The sequence below is a fragment of the Rattus rattus genome, chromosome 17, assembly GCF_011064425.1.
Source record: "Rattus rattus isolate New Zealand chromosome 17, Rrattus_CSIRO_v1, whole genome shotgun sequence".
NCBI classification, from domain to species: Eukaryota; Metazoa; Chordata; class Mammalia; order Rodentia; family Muridae; genus Rattus; species Rattus rattus.
Window position 1 is genome coordinate 1,892,327 of NC_046170.1, and position 14,910 is coordinate 1,907,236.

Consider the following 14,910-nt stretch of genomic DNA (forward strand, 5'->3'; position numbering starts at 1 on the left):
GACTAAGAGACATTGGGATAAGCTGGGGTGACAGGTAACAAAATGGGACATGACAGTTACGTTAGTCCTGAAATATGGGGGCCCGGGGCTCTGCCAATACCTAGCCTCATGGGGTCTTTCTAGAAGCTCTGCAGGGCCTGGCTCTCCCACCTCTCTAACTGCCCTTACTGGCTTCCCAGGAACACTGGATGTCATGCCTCTGTCTGCAGATCACCAGCCTTTTATTTAATGCACCTGTGAGACCCGTGGAGCCGACACAGGTGGTTTCAGCATGTCGGGAACCACTGTCTCACAACACCCTTGCCCTTGCCTGAAGTTGGGATGGAGGCCACAAGCAGCTAGGGGATGCTGGCCTGGGAAGGGGCAGGCCCAGTGGCTCTCGCCTTCCTGTTAGAGGAAGCTTAGAGACACAGGAACTTCTGGATTCTGACCTGGGACTCCAGGCCATATCCCCCACCCCAACCTTCTCCAGAACAAGAATGACCTGTATCCCTTCCCACACCCTATCAGATCCAAAGGGCTCAGCAGGGGACCATGTGGAAGGAAGGAGAGACAGATGACAGTTAGAGCTAGACAGTTCCCCAGAGAGTGGAGCAGAGCTAGCTCAGACCTAACAGAGGTGTCAGTATTGAGGCTCTTCTATTCGCCTGAGTGGCTGTGGACAACCAAGGGCCTGACCTCATCCATGACTTTCTTGGGGTCGTCAGACTGACAGACTCCACCTCTGTCCCAAGCGTGTGTATGTGTGTTTGTGTGTATGTGCGTATATGATTCCCCTTCTTCCTTCCTGGACCAGCAATGACCAGCTTGGGGGACAGGGTGACTGTCACTTCACAGAACTGATCGCTATTGGGGGCTAGTGCTGGGTAACTGATGAAGCACCTTCTCTTCAGAACAGTTCCACACATCTCATGTCACGAGCCCTTCCCATGTCTGTGAGAGGGGCCAAGCATCAGATAGCTCCTGCAGGGTCATCAGGCTAGGCAGTGGCCACGAGAGAGATGTCAAGCTGATAAGCTCCCCTAGATGTCCACTACCTCCACAGGGACCAGCCCCCTATTCCTGGCACTAGCCTACCAGCGTATTTTGCCTCTTATCCTGCTTTGTGGGACAGGCTCGAGGCCTGCAGCATCAAGTCCCCTCCCCTCTCCTCGAGGGGACCCTGCAGGTTAGGTCTCTGGCCTTATACATATGCTTGGCTGGTTATAGGTCTCATCAAGTCCAGACACTGACAATCCGCAGGCGTTTGACCCTCTGGTTTAGCCCAGTTCCCTCTGCAGGTGGTCTCAGGGGCCTGAGAGACACAGAGCTCCACCCAGTTCCTCACATTCACCTTTCACAACCCCTCCGATGGCGCCATTCATTGGTCAGGAAGACCGAGAAAGAGGCCACAGGAAACAGTAGCCGCACGTTAGGGGGCAGGGAGAAGGCCAGTCGGACGGAGCTTGGGACTGAGGAACCACACGGCCGTAGGACTCCGCTGAGCACCGATGGCAACAGCCAGGAGCCTGGGCTTACTGCTCTTTCTGCTGCTGACTTCAGGTGAGCGAGCGGGGCTCCTCTAGCTCTCCTGCTATGCCTGGGGGACTCAGTGCTGCAGAGGGATTCAGTCAGGGATGGGGAAATGGGGAATCATGGTGACTACCTCATCATCTCTTCTGGCCTTGTCCCTCCATGTCATCCCTGTCCTAATAAATTCCATCCAGCTGGGTCTCAGGTTCCCGCTGACACCCCATAGTGTGCTGTAGGTGGGCAAGAAAGAAAATGCTCATCTGTCCTGGCTGGAACCGAGTTCTAGGACATGGTGGGTCAAACAAGCTATTCAGTTCTGGGCAAAGGCATCTGGGAGCTGAGCTGGGAAGGGTGGGCATCTGCTTGGCCCACACAGTCCATCCATCACAGACTCTCCATCTCTGTCAGCACTGTTCCGTGTCATCAGTGACAGGAGACGGGACCCAGACCACTCCCATCACATACGGTTCAGCTTGGTAGGCCAACGTAAGTTCCCAGTCCTGCCTCTACCCCAGTTCAGCCTGCTACCACCTTCACCTCGGTGGACGGCTGTGTCCTTCTTGACTGTTGAGTGATAGTCATGTGGAGTAGTGGGGTGTTCCATCCCCGTGCTCCACCTCTCCTTGCTTGCTCCGACTTTGGCAAGGATCCTTAGGTGTCCACCTCTCTAGGTGTCTGTCACCCGTAGACAGGCAACTAGCCACATGGATTAGCATCTCTTAGTTCAGAAAAAAAAAATCTCTTCTCTTCAGATGCTGGGGGAGTCAGTAAAGGGCAGAGCTGAGTGTGTGGCTCAAAGGTGGACCAGGGATTGTGACATCCACTTGCACTTGGAAGGTAGAGGCAGAAGACCAAGAGTTTGAGTTCTGTCTCAGCTACATAGTGAGTTCGAAGCCGGCCTGGGCTATTGGAGACCTTGGATGTAGAAGTGGATAGAAAGTGACAGGGCTGTCTTTCTTGTGGCCAGGGGTATCCTGGGGCAGAGCAGGCTCTGCTGGACAGGCCAACAAGCCTCCTCCGAATGGAGAAATAGATCCAGTGGTGGCAGATATGCTCATGTGACAAGGCAATGTGTCAGTCACCTGGGTGACATAGGAGGTGGCCCTGGATGCCCTTTGTCCCTTTACCCGCTGACTCTTTGCTCACACACTCAAGAAAGATGCATGGTGTCAAAAAGAGGCACAAAAGTGGTAGCTGCTTGCCTGAGGGAGGCTCCTGGCGCCCTGAGCCTGAAGGCCGAGGAATGGGCTGTTCTCAGGCATTGGCTGCAGAAGGGAAAGAGGCTGTCGTTGAGCAGAGGGAGGGGGGTGAAGAGACAAGGGGCAGGGTATAGGGAGCATATGGGTCACCTTCTGACCTCTGACCTCCAGCTGGCCCCCACCTGCTGCACCCCCAACTGCTGGACTCACACCAAAGCTCTCACAGTCCTCAGAAAACACCCCAAAGGCATGGTGCTTCCCAGGATCTTAAGTTTGAGGCTAGCCTGGGCTACACCGTAAGGACCAAGTGGGGTGGGCTCTGTACTTCTGTTAGGTGCCAAGAGCTTCCCTTAGGTATCCTGCAGGATAGAGGGAAGCTACATTCTCACCCACACTGAGGCCACCCTCCCTTTCCTAACCCTTAACCACCTCCCCTTCATTGAGTCCTTCCTCCTCCTCCCCAGCCCTCCTTAGATTTCATGTGAATGCAAATGGGGCCAGACTCAGGGATCTGGCCTCAGTGTGTCTCATAAGTTCCACACACTATCTGAAGCTGAAGCGAAATTGAACAGCGTGAAATTGAACAGCGTGTAGACCCAACATTTATAAAATATGCTCTACTACTCTCTGTTCACTCTTTGTCCTGCCAGGTCTTTATCATGAATTTTATTTTCTGTACTAATATTTGAAAATGAACCAGCTTCCTTTAAATCGAAAGTGATAATGTCCACGGTATATTTTAAATCAAACACCAGCAAAGGATATTTAAAAAAGCAGGGGCTGGAGAGATGGCTCAGAGGTTAAGAGCACTGACTGCTCCTCCAGAGGTCGTGAGTTCAAGTCCCAGCAACAGCGTGGTGGCTCACAACCATCTGTAATAGGATCTGATGTCCTCTGGCCTGCAGGCATACATGCAGGCAGAAAGCTGTATTCATAATAAATAAATGAGAGAGAAAGAGAGAGAGAGAGAGAGAGAGAGAGAGAGAGAGAGAGAGAGCGCAAACCCTGTCTCAAAAAACCAAACAACAACAACAACAACAAAATCTCCAAACCAACCAAACAAACAAAAAGTCACACCATAGCCAGGTGTGGCAACACATGCCTTTAATCCCAGCACTTGGGAAGCAGAGGCAGGAGGATCTCTGTGAGTTTGAGGGCCAGTTTGACCAATGAAATAGTGAGTTCCAGGACTATGTAGAGAGACGAGAGACTAAACCGGGTTTGGAAAAACAAAAAACCAAAAAAAAAAAAAAAAAAAAGTTACGTCACGTCAGATGGTCTGTGGTCTGTGTGCTCTGGTATATCATCTCTTTTCATCCCTAAAACTTAAAGGGTGAGAGGACCAAGCCTCGGAGCGATTGAGTCATTTGCCTGGGGACAAACCGCTAAGCAGCTACAGGAAGTTTCTGCATTCCATAGCACAGGGCTCTGCACCAGAAGTCACAGAACTGGTCTCTAGACCAGGAGTAGCTTCCAACATCTGCCTCCTGCGCCCCAGCCTCAGCCTGCTGCGGCCTCTACCCACTCCAGGCAAAGATGAGAGGCTAAGGCAGAGCAAGCCAGAATATTTACAAGAGTTAGAGAATCGCGCGCGGCTGCCTGGCCTGGGAGGATCTGATGGAGCAACTGCAGGAAACAGGCAGGCTCTGTGGAGCAGGTGGTTAAAGAGCCACGGTACTGATAGGTAAAATTTATTATAGTGCACTACTGTGCAAAGCCTTTGTCGGAGAACCACATGCCCTATTTCCCCATCCCTGCGAGGTGCAGATGCCGCTTTCCCCTGAGAGCTCTGGGAATGGAGAGGGTGGAGTCTGCACCTAGCTGATTGACAGACCAACTAACTCCTCCCCTAGGCCACTGCCCGCCTCCCACCTGCCTCTCTCCCTTAGATGAGAACAACGGTGAAGAGCCAAGAAACCCCGAAGAGCCAAGAAACGTCTGCCGGCTCAAGGAGGACTATGAGTATAACACCTTCGACTTGAGTGACATTGCTCAGTGTTTCACCAAGTGCGGGCAATCAGACACCAACTCCTGTGAAGTGGGGAACTTGCAGAGGTGAGGGGGTGAGGAGTCTGGGAGGAACGGGAGGAGTGGCCTGTTGAGAAGCGGTCCGGTCATAAGTTCCCAGGGCTCTAGAATAACATGTTCCCCTTCCACCCTTTCATGTTCTTTCTCACCTGGCCCCACCCTGGCTATCAGCGTCGTTACTGAGGAGGACAGTGGTTCTCAACTTGTGGGTCTGGATCCCTTTGTGGGTCAAACGACCCTTTTACAGGGGTCACCTAAAACAGTCAGGAAACACAGATATTTATATTATGATCATCACAGCAGAAAAATTACGGTTATGGAGTAACAACGAAAGTAATGTTATGGCTGGGGGAGGGGGTTCATCACAACGTGAGGAACCGTATTAAAGGTAGCATTAGGAAGGTTGAGAACCTCTGGACTAGGGGACGCAGAGACGAATCAGCCTATCTCTGCCTTGGGAGCAGCAGAGGGATAGATAGATAGAGATGTTCGTAGTGATGACTGCAGAGGTGATCAGTCAGAATTGTGGACAAGGACAACACACAAAAGAGGACATCTGCCAAGACCTTGTTGGGGGGTGGGGGAGGACGGCATCCTGGCAAGGGCTTTGGGGAGCACAGAACAGTTTTCTGGTGAACCACACAACAGTGGGTGATGTGGTTACTTAACTTCCTAGTATTGGGAACGGACAACAATGCTTTGAACTGTAAGAGTATAAAGAGATGCTAGGGACAGAGGGGCAATGTCGAGATGAGACAGGGGGATTATCGGACTGGAAATATAAGCAAGGAGTCAGGGGTGAAAGACCGAGTTAACTAGACCATTATGGGGAACAGGGAGACTGTTTTTGATTTGAAGTTAAAAAGGGTGTGGTCGACTCTGCATTCTAGATTGATTTCGGGGACAATCAATGGACTTTGGGGAGGTCCAGGGGTGGTGACAGACGTGGAGATGTGATCCAGTAGGGTGGAATTCTGCAGGCACTGTGAAGCTACTCAGGAAAGAAGGCTCAGGCAGGCTTCCTGAGAGCAAGAAGCTGGCTAGACAGGGCAGGGGAGAAAAGCTTCCCAGTGCTGTCCCTGCTGGAACTGTTACCATAATAACTCTGCCTCTCCGCTCTTCTCTGGGCTCCAGGCAGAGGGACCTGGGATGCCACAGAAGTGCCCTGCTTACAGCCAGAACTCACCACTGAAAATGCCCCGAGCCCTGCCTAGAGTCGCTCTGGCAGCTTCTTAGACACTGTGAAGCCCAGAGTGCCTGTGTGCCATCCCGGCTCGGATAAGCACCTCGGAGAGAGCAGGCGCTTTGGTACTGCTGTAAGACCCCGTAGTGGCCTTACCTCAGGAGCGCCACCCACAGAGCACAGATTGACAAAGTGACTGCTGCAATAGCATGAGGGTATAACGTTTTTAATCCACGTACGTGGGGTTGCTCATCCACGTGGGGAGAGGCAACCCCGAACCCCGAAAGCACACAACTTTTATTCATTACAGAGGGCAGACTTCAACAACAGGGTTAGCTGGCCCATTCTCATTGGTGGGACACAGGACAAAGGATCTGGTCAGGTATTGGCTGGCCTGCTCATGGGGCTGTTCTTGGCTCAGTTGGTCACTTTCCTCATCCATCTCTGCACCTGGCCTTGGAGAATCACTAGGAAAGGGCTAAGTTGGCACGTCCCTGGGTGTGTGTGTGTGTGTGTGTGTGTGTGTGTGTGTGTGTGTGTGTGAACTGGGTGGTCAGGCAGGGTCAGGATAACATCTTGTGGTTGTTCTCAGAATTTACAGGGAGGGGCAGGGGGTCTTTCTGAGAACAGTTGTTTTTGTTTTGTCTTAATTAGCTTAGTCAGAATAGCCTGGTCTTCTGACTCAGTATCTTGATCACCAAAACTTTATCATATCGCTGGGCATCCTGACGTCAGATGTATCCCTCTCAGAAAGGTCACAAGTTTGTCATAGGCATCCTGACCACCAGATGTGTTTCTCAAAACCTTGTTTTCACAGCTTCGTTTTTCATATCTGTGAAACTATGAAACTTTATTTCTTCAGTACTGAAGGGTGCAGTCCCGTCCCACTCCACCCTTCAGTCTGCCCTTTTAACTTCATAACAACACTGTCTTATCGCCGTTACAGGACACATGGCAGGAGCAGCCTAAGGGAGGAAAGGGTACTGTGCACCATGTCGGGGAGGGGCTGGTGGATGGAGAGGCGGTGGAGGCTTACAGCACAATGAGCTCACACATCAGGGAGGAGCTAGAAGCAGAAGGGGACAGGAAGCAGGTCTGGCTATTCTATACGCGCCACCTGGGCCCAGCTTCTCAAAGGCTCCATGACCTCTGATGCCACCAGAGGAGGTTGAAATATTGAAACACATGAACCTGTGGGGACATTTTATATTCAGACCATGAGGTAGGTAGGTAGGTCCTGTTATCAACCTGTTTCTCAGATGGGCGAACCGAGGCTCTGTGCAGCTGAATAACTTGCCTGTGGTTACACGGTAGGTAAGAGGCAAACCATAGAAGAGCTGGCCATAGAAGAGTCAGAGGAGGCACTCGATGTGACAGGCTGAAGCCAGACTGCCAGTGCTCAGGTGGCTTCCAGTTTACCTACCTGTAATGGGATTTACAGAATGATGGGGGAGGCTAAATAATTCTGCACCTGAGAGTCGTGGTAACCCCATCATCTACACTGTCACAGTGCCAGGTCCTCAAGCCCCTGTTCCCGACCTCTCAGGCTTCCTCACATCACTGAATACTGGGCAAATAGTGCATGGGGGAGCTATTAACAGATAGCAGGAGCTCAGTAAGTGTTAGCGTGCTTTACTTTAATGGCTCTCTTGATTATAAAAGTAATACATGCTGGGCATGGTGGTACATGCCATTAAGGCAGAGCGGGTTGATCTCTGAGTTCGAGGCCTGGACTACATAGTGAGTTCCAGGACAGCCAGGGCTACATAGTGAGTTCCAGGACAGCCAGGGCTACATAGTGAGTTCCAGGACAGCCAGGGCTACATAGTGAGTTCCAGGACAGCCAGGGCTACATAGTGAGTTCCAGGACAGCCAGGGCTACATAGTGAGTTCCAGGACAGCCAGGGCTACATAGTGAGTTCCAGGACAGACAGGACTACATAGTGAGTTCCAGGACAGACAGGGCTACACAGAGAGAGCCTGTCTCAGAAAACAAACGATAAAAAGTAATACGTATTCATTGGAAATTTGCAGAGAAAGGAAGTGAGAATTTCCCTTAACCCATCAACCAGAGATGGCGATTGTCTTTATCTGGACGTGTTATCTTTTTAGCATCTGACATGACACAAACCTAACAACGTATTTCGCAATGTGGGTGGCTCCTGCTTTTGAACATTCTTGATCATGTATTGGACTGAACTTGTATTCCTAGGCTTGGAATTAGTGACTCGTGGGGACAGGCATAGGATTAATTCCAGCTGGCTAAAGTAGTCAGATCAAATGTCACCCCCCCCCCCGCAGGCAGATTGGGACATTCCAGTTGCCCCATGGCCTTGTCAACTCTTGGTATTGTCTGCCTTTCCCCTTTAGCCATCCTTAACGAGGTTCTAGTGCACCTGGCGGTGATTGTGATGACTGACATCAAGCACCTGGCTTTATTCCTTTCATATCTTGACATCTCTATTTCTGCCCGTTGGTCTACAAAGCTGTTTGAATTTTCCATAGTGATTTTGAGGATCCTTTGTTTGTTCGGTGTATGTCTTTGGGGGATGTTGGGGGACTAGCACGCTACAGCATGTGTGTGAAGTCAGTGCTCTCCTTTCACCTTTACATATGTTCTGAGACTTGTGACAAACACCTGCTCCCTAAGCCATCTCACCAGGACTCTTGTCTGTTGTCCCATTCGGTTCCATTCCGTTTGTTCTGTTCCGTTCGATCCGTTCCATTCGTTCCGTCCCGTCCCGTCCCGTTCCATTCCGTTCTGTTCTAGGCAGGCATGACTGTTGGAGCACCTGTAATCCCCAAACTCAGCAGGTGGAAGCAGATCATCAAAGAGATCTGTTCCTGCTGTGACCAGTAAGGTGTGTTTTGTGATCAGCAGTGACCTCCATCCATCAGCAGTTTAAACTCTTAGTAGGAAGAGCTTAGGAGGAACAGATATCCCCAGGAGAAGAGGGGCCACAGGCACTGAACCTCAGGTACTTGGTGAATGGGGCCAGCCTAAGCTACATTAAGACCCTGTCAAAGACAAAAAGAAAAGAAAACAAAAACGATAAAAGTGATTGCTTTTTACACCAAGACCACAAGAATGCTCCTTTTCTGGTTTCTTCAAAGGCTTCACTGCTTCCTTGCTCATGGGTCTACGATCTGAAAAGAAAAGGGCAGACAGAGGAAATTACAGTTTATTAAGGACCAGGGAGTCCCAGGCTTGTTTCTCTTCCTTCACACCTCCTCCGAGACCCAGAGGCCCTGCTGTGGCTCTGTAGCCCCTGTGCCTGTCTGTAGGCAGAGTCTCATCTCACACAGGCCACAGTCAGCACTGAGCCACGTTCCTCCCCTGGACATGTCTGTCCTGATGACACACACGGGAAGCCAAACAGTATTCGGGAATGGCTTCCTCCCCCTTAGCGTGCTCTTGGGGTCCATTCCTGCTGTGACCAGTAAGGTATGTTTTGTGACCAGCAGTGACCTCCATTCATCAGCAGTTTAAACTCTCAGTAGGAATTGCTTAGGAAGAGCAGATGTCCCCAGGAGAAGAGAGGCCACAGGCACTGAACCTCATGTTTATGGTTTTCTACAGGATGTCACCTCAAGGTCGTCCCTGTCCCAACTGCTGTTGATAGCAGGCCACAGTCCCCTTGTGTGACTTGGCTTCTCCATGCATTCTTAGGAAAACAGGCAACTCTTTCTGATTCAGAAGCAGAAGCCCAACGCCATGATTCTTAAAAAATAGATATGCTGAGAAGTAATAACAGCTATTGTTATTATTATTATTTTATTATTATTTAAATGCACAAATGTTGGAGCTGGAGAGGACGGCTTAGCAGTCAAGAGGACTTGCTGCTCTTACACACCATTCTGGCTAAAGTCCCTGCACCCGGCGGCTCCCAGCCACTTATAACTTTTGTTTCAGGGGATCCAACCCCCTTTCTGGCCTCTTCCAGCTCCCGTCTCAAATGTCGTGCAATTTACATGTGACCACACACATTCTTCTACCCCTTCCCTCAAAAAGCTGAAAGATGTTTCTAGTCTCACAGAAGGCTTCTCATGCTTCCCCCAACATCCCACCATGGTGGTAATCACGGTTGGTGGTTCATTTTTCTTAACATTTAATTTTAGTTTTTTTTTTAATTTACTTGATTTTTGTCTGTGTGTTTTTCTTACATGTGTATGTGCACCATAGACATGCAATACCCGTGGAGGCCAGAAGAGGGCACCAGATCCATTGGAGCTGGAGTTAGGAATAGTTGTGAACCACCGTGTATGTGGGTCTTTTGCAAGACCAACAAATGCTTTCAATCACTGAGCCATCTCTCCAGCCCTTGATGGTGATTCTTGGCGGTCAACGTGATTATGCTGAGCAACTGGGAAATCACAGGACATTCCTCTGATTGTGTCTGAGGTCATTTCCACAGATAATAAGATTATGAGGGCTCTGCAGTGGTTCAACGTACTCATTGGGTCTAAACCCTGCATTAACAGCTAGGGACAGGAGAGTGGAGCTGGGACGGTGGCCTCCTTGGAGCATCCTTTGAAAAGGTACCTTTCAGCCCCATCTCTTTCCTGTTATGCTCTCTGCTCCCCAGTGGCAGTGAAGGGAGCAGCTTCTTCTGCACATTGCCGAGGCTTTCTGCCTCACCATGGCAGAGAAACAGTAAAGGCACTGATGGGGGCTGAGTGAGCCCTCTGAAGCCATGAGCCGAAACAAAGTGTTTCTTTTAAACCGTGTCTCTCGGGCAAAGCACTCGATAACAGCAGTGCCCTGTGGTCGCTATTCTATACCCCAGTGCTTTATTTTCCTGTTTTCAAGTAACACATCATTTTCCCCTCATCAACATGCCTGTGCCACAGTTCTCTCTCCCTTCCCCTCCCTCCTCTCTCTCCTCCCTCCCCCTCCCCCTCCCTCCCTTCCCCCACCCCCTCTCTCCCACACTCACTTTCTTAATAGTCCCCAGCCCAAGTTGGCCTCAGACTCACTATATAACGAAAGATAACCTTGTCCCTCTGATCATCTTGCCGATATCTCTCCTACATAGTGGGATTTCGGGCATGTGCCACCACAGCTGATTTATGAAGAGCCGGATTCTGGCACACCACATCTCGTTTGACCTTTAATTTGGGTGCATTATTTTCTTTTTGGCTGGTAGGGGCTGGGAGTGTCAGGGCCTCATATAGCCCAGGCTTCAAATTGGCTACATAGCTAAGGATGGTCTGGAACCCCCGATCCCTCGCCTCCACTTCCCAAGTGCTCAGGTCATGAGCGTGCGCCACCACAGAGTTCGGTGCCCTGGTGTGTCCTGGTGTGTCCTGGTGTGTTCTGGTGTGTCCTGGTGTGTTCTGATGTGTCCTGGTGTGTCCTGGTGTATACTGGTGTGTCCTGGTGTGTTCTGATGTGTCCTGGTGTGTCCTGGTGTGTACTGGTGTGTCCTGGTGTGTCCTGGTGTGTCATGGTGTGTCCTGGTGTGTTCTGGTGTGTCCTGGTGTGTTCTGGTGTGTCCTGGTGTGTCCTGGTGTATACTGGTGTGTCCTGGTGTGTCCTGGTGTGTCATGGTGTGTCCTGGTGTGTTCTGATGTGTCCTGGTGTGTCCTGGTGTATACTGGTGTGTCCTGGTGTGTTCTGATGTGTGTCCTGGTGTATACTGGTGTGTCCTGGTGTGTCCTGGTGTATCCTGGTGTGTCCTGGTGTGTCCTGGTGTATACTGGTGTGTCCTGGTGTGTCCTGGTGTGTCCTGGTGTATCCTGGTATGTCCTGGTGAATACTGGTGTGTCCTGGTGTATCCTGGTGTGTCCTGGTGAATACTGGTGTGTCCTGGTGTATCCTGGTGTGTCCTGGTGAATACTGGTGTGTCCTGGTGTATCCTGGTGTGTTCTGGTGTGTCCTGGTATGTCCTGGTGTGTCCTGGTGTGGTGTGTCCTGGTGTGTCCTGGTGTGTCCTGGTGTGTCCTGGTGTGTCCTGGTGTGTCCTGGTGTGTACTGGTGTGTCCTGGTGTGTCCTGGTGTGTCCTGGTGTGTCCTGGTGTGTCCTGGTGTGTCCTGGTGTGTCCTGGTGTGTCCTGGTGTGTCCTGGTGTGTCCTGGTGTACTGGTCCTGGTGTATCCTGGTGTGTTCTGGTGTATACTGGTGTGTCCTAGTGTGTCCTGGTGTGGATGCACCTGGCAACCCCGCATGCTGTGCTCATCATGGGCAGAGTTCAGTATCAGAATATCTGCATGGCATGTGACGCTGTCGCTGCACTCACTCTCATACCATGCACTCACTGTCCATACCCCCACGCTGTTCCTGCTTCACCACCGTCAGCTCTGGCTGGCCTCCTTTTGAGGATTGTCTCTGGTCATTTTGTATGATGGGATCTCTTTTGCACTGATCTTCTCTTAGCACACTGATCCTCATCCATATCTCATGGTATTCACTTTAGTGCGATCACCCCCATACAAATATATTGCATTATGTTGTCCATTTGCCAGTTGAGGGGCAGTTGAATTGGTGCCAGTTATTGATTAGTCTGATCATTGTTCCCGTGAACATTTTAACTCAGGTCTTGGAGTCCATGTGTTGCCGTTTGGTGGGGGGAAATCTATGCCTGGGAACGGAATTGCCGGAATAGATACTGAATATGTGCTGAGCTCCATCAAAGACTGCCAAGCCGTTTCCCAAAGTGGTGGTGCCATTTGCTTCCTGTCAGCAGAACCTAGTGTAGAGGGACGTCAGCCACTCTAGTGTAGAGGGACGTCACCTGGGCTTCCTGCTGGCACTTTGTCATGAACCATGAACCTCAACATCTTTGTGGGTGCTCCCTGGCCATTTGGGGATTTTCTCTGGCAAAATGGTCTCGGTCTCTCTCTCTCTCTCTCTCTCTCTCTCTCTCTCTCTCTCTCTCTCTCTCTTCATCCCTCCTTCCCTCTTTCCCTCCCTCCTTCTTCTGGTTTCTTTGTCAGATTTTTCAGGAGGTCCCTTTCTGACGGAGGGTGGTTTCAACATACTTACATGGTCCATATAGGGTGTCAGTCAAGTAGCTTATTTCTACCTGCCCTCTTGGGGAGTGGTCATCAGGAGCACCTTGGCAGGAGGCAGATGTCTGGATTGAACCCATCCAAAGACTGGAGGAGTGGGCGTGTGGATGCTTCTGAATGGGAGACTCCCACTTACTCTCAGGATGATTGGCAGCTCCTGTGTGGGGGTGGATCTGCAATCCCAGCCTTAGGAGATTGAAGGAGGAGGGCTGTGAGCTTGAGGCCAGCCTGGGCCTGCCTCACAGAAGAGAAAGGGGAGGCACCAAAGCAACAGACAATAATAGGAATTTACTATATCTGAGAGCCCTACTGGGGAATCTTCCTTAGAACTGTGGATTGAGCCGTTTTGCAAAGATGAGAAAGATCACAAGGTAGGAACACAAATATTCAGTCGCTTTCTTTGTGGCTCACCACTTTATGTGGCAACAAAAATCGTAATTCTTCTAAAACTTCCTATTTTATTTGGTACCAATAAAAGCCAACTGTTCTCTGACAGTCAAAGTGGATAATCCGTGTGGCTCAGTGAATTCTGACGGCCTCATCCCTGTTTCCGGTCAGTGGTCTTCTTATGCTGTCTCGCATGTGTCTTGCATGGCTTACTTTTCTATCCTACAATTTATTTTCTGTTTTCTCTGTAGAGCCTTCTCTCCTTGATAACTATGGCTATTCAAAAACAGAGGCAAAGCCGGCCTGTAGCTTAGTGGTAGAGCAAGCACTTGCCTAACATGCCTAAGATCCTGTGTCACACGCATACACACGCATACACACGCATACACACGCATACACACGCATACACACACACATACACACACACATACACACGCATACACACACACAGAGGGAGGGGGAGAGAGAGAGAGAGGAGGGAGAGAAGAGGGGGAGAAAGGGAGGGGGGAGAGAAAAGAAGAGAGACAGGAGGGAGGAGAGGGAAGGAGATAGAGAGAGGGAAGGAGGAAGAAATGGAGGGGGGGAGAGGAAGAGAGAGGAGAGAGAGAATTCCCTTTTGTCTCCATAGCTACTCCTTTTCATGGACTCAGTTTGGATATCTCCCTCTAGCCCCTTGCCTCCTAGCACTGTCTCAGCCATCACCCGGTCAGAGATTTTTAGAAAAGTGAATAGCGGAGAGAGGGCGGGGAGATGGCTCAATCAGTACATGGTGCACAAGCATGAGGACCTGTGATCTCCAGGACCATATAAAAAAACAGGTGTGTGTGTGTGTGTGTGTGTATGTGTATGTGTGTGTATGTGTGTGTATGTATATGTGTGTGAGTGTGTGTGTGTATGTGTGTGTGAATGTGTGTGAGTGTGTGTGTGTGTGTGTGTGTGTGTGTGTGTGTATGTATGTGTGTATGTGTGTATGTGTGTGTGTGTGTGTGTGTGAGTGTGTGTGTGTGTGTGTGTGTGTGTGTATGTGTGTGTGTGTGTGTGTGTGTATGTGTATGTGTGTATAGGTGTACGTGTGTGAGGTGTGTGTATGTATGTGTATGTGTGTGAGTGTGTGTACGTGTGTGAGTGTGTGTGTATGTATGTGTATGTGTGTGTATGTGTGTGTATGTATGTGTGTATGAGTGTGTGTGTGTATATGTGTATGAGTGTGTGTGTATGTGTATGTGTGTGTGTGTGAGTGTGTGTGTGTGTGTAAGTGTGTGTATGTGTGTGTGTGTGTGTGTGTGTGTGTGTGTGTGTGTGTGTGTGTGTAGGGGGTGCTGGAGCTCAGCAGGTAAAGGCTCTCAACACAAGTTCGACGACCTGACTTCAATTCCTAGAGCCCACATAGAAAGAAGAGTGACAGGACCAATCCCTGCAGTTGTCCTCTGACCCCAGAAGCAAACTATGGCATACAATGCAATAGGCAAGTAAATAAAGATAACGTAAATGACTTTAAGTAAGAGACAGCCATTCGTGGCTGTGATCCCACTGCTAAGAAAGCAACAATTAGGGCCCAAGGGTAGAGAGGGACCCAAGTACGAGGACCAT

General features: G+C 50.3%; 1 protein-coding gene across 2 annotated transcripts in view; it reads left to right on the forward strand.

Moving 5' to 3' along the window:
• The first annotated feature begins 1,475 nt into the window (after window positions 1–1,475).
• Adgrg3 (adhesion G protein-coupled receptor G3) overlaps window positions 1,476–14,910 on the forward strand; it is a 28,580-nt gene continuing 15,145 nt past the window's right edge. Inside the window, exons 1-2 of one of the 2 annotated variants that reach the window (XM_032887972.1) lie at window positions 1,476–1,542; window positions 4,601–4,766. In XM_032887972.1, the coding sequence (XP_032743863.1) occupies window positions 1,491–1,542; window positions 4,601–4,766 (218 nt within the window). In that variant the 5' untranslated portion in view covers window positions 1,476–1,490. The remainder of the gene's footprint in view (window positions 1,543–4,600; window positions 4,767–14,910) is intronic. The other variant, XM_032887973.1, reaches the window with a different exon arrangement.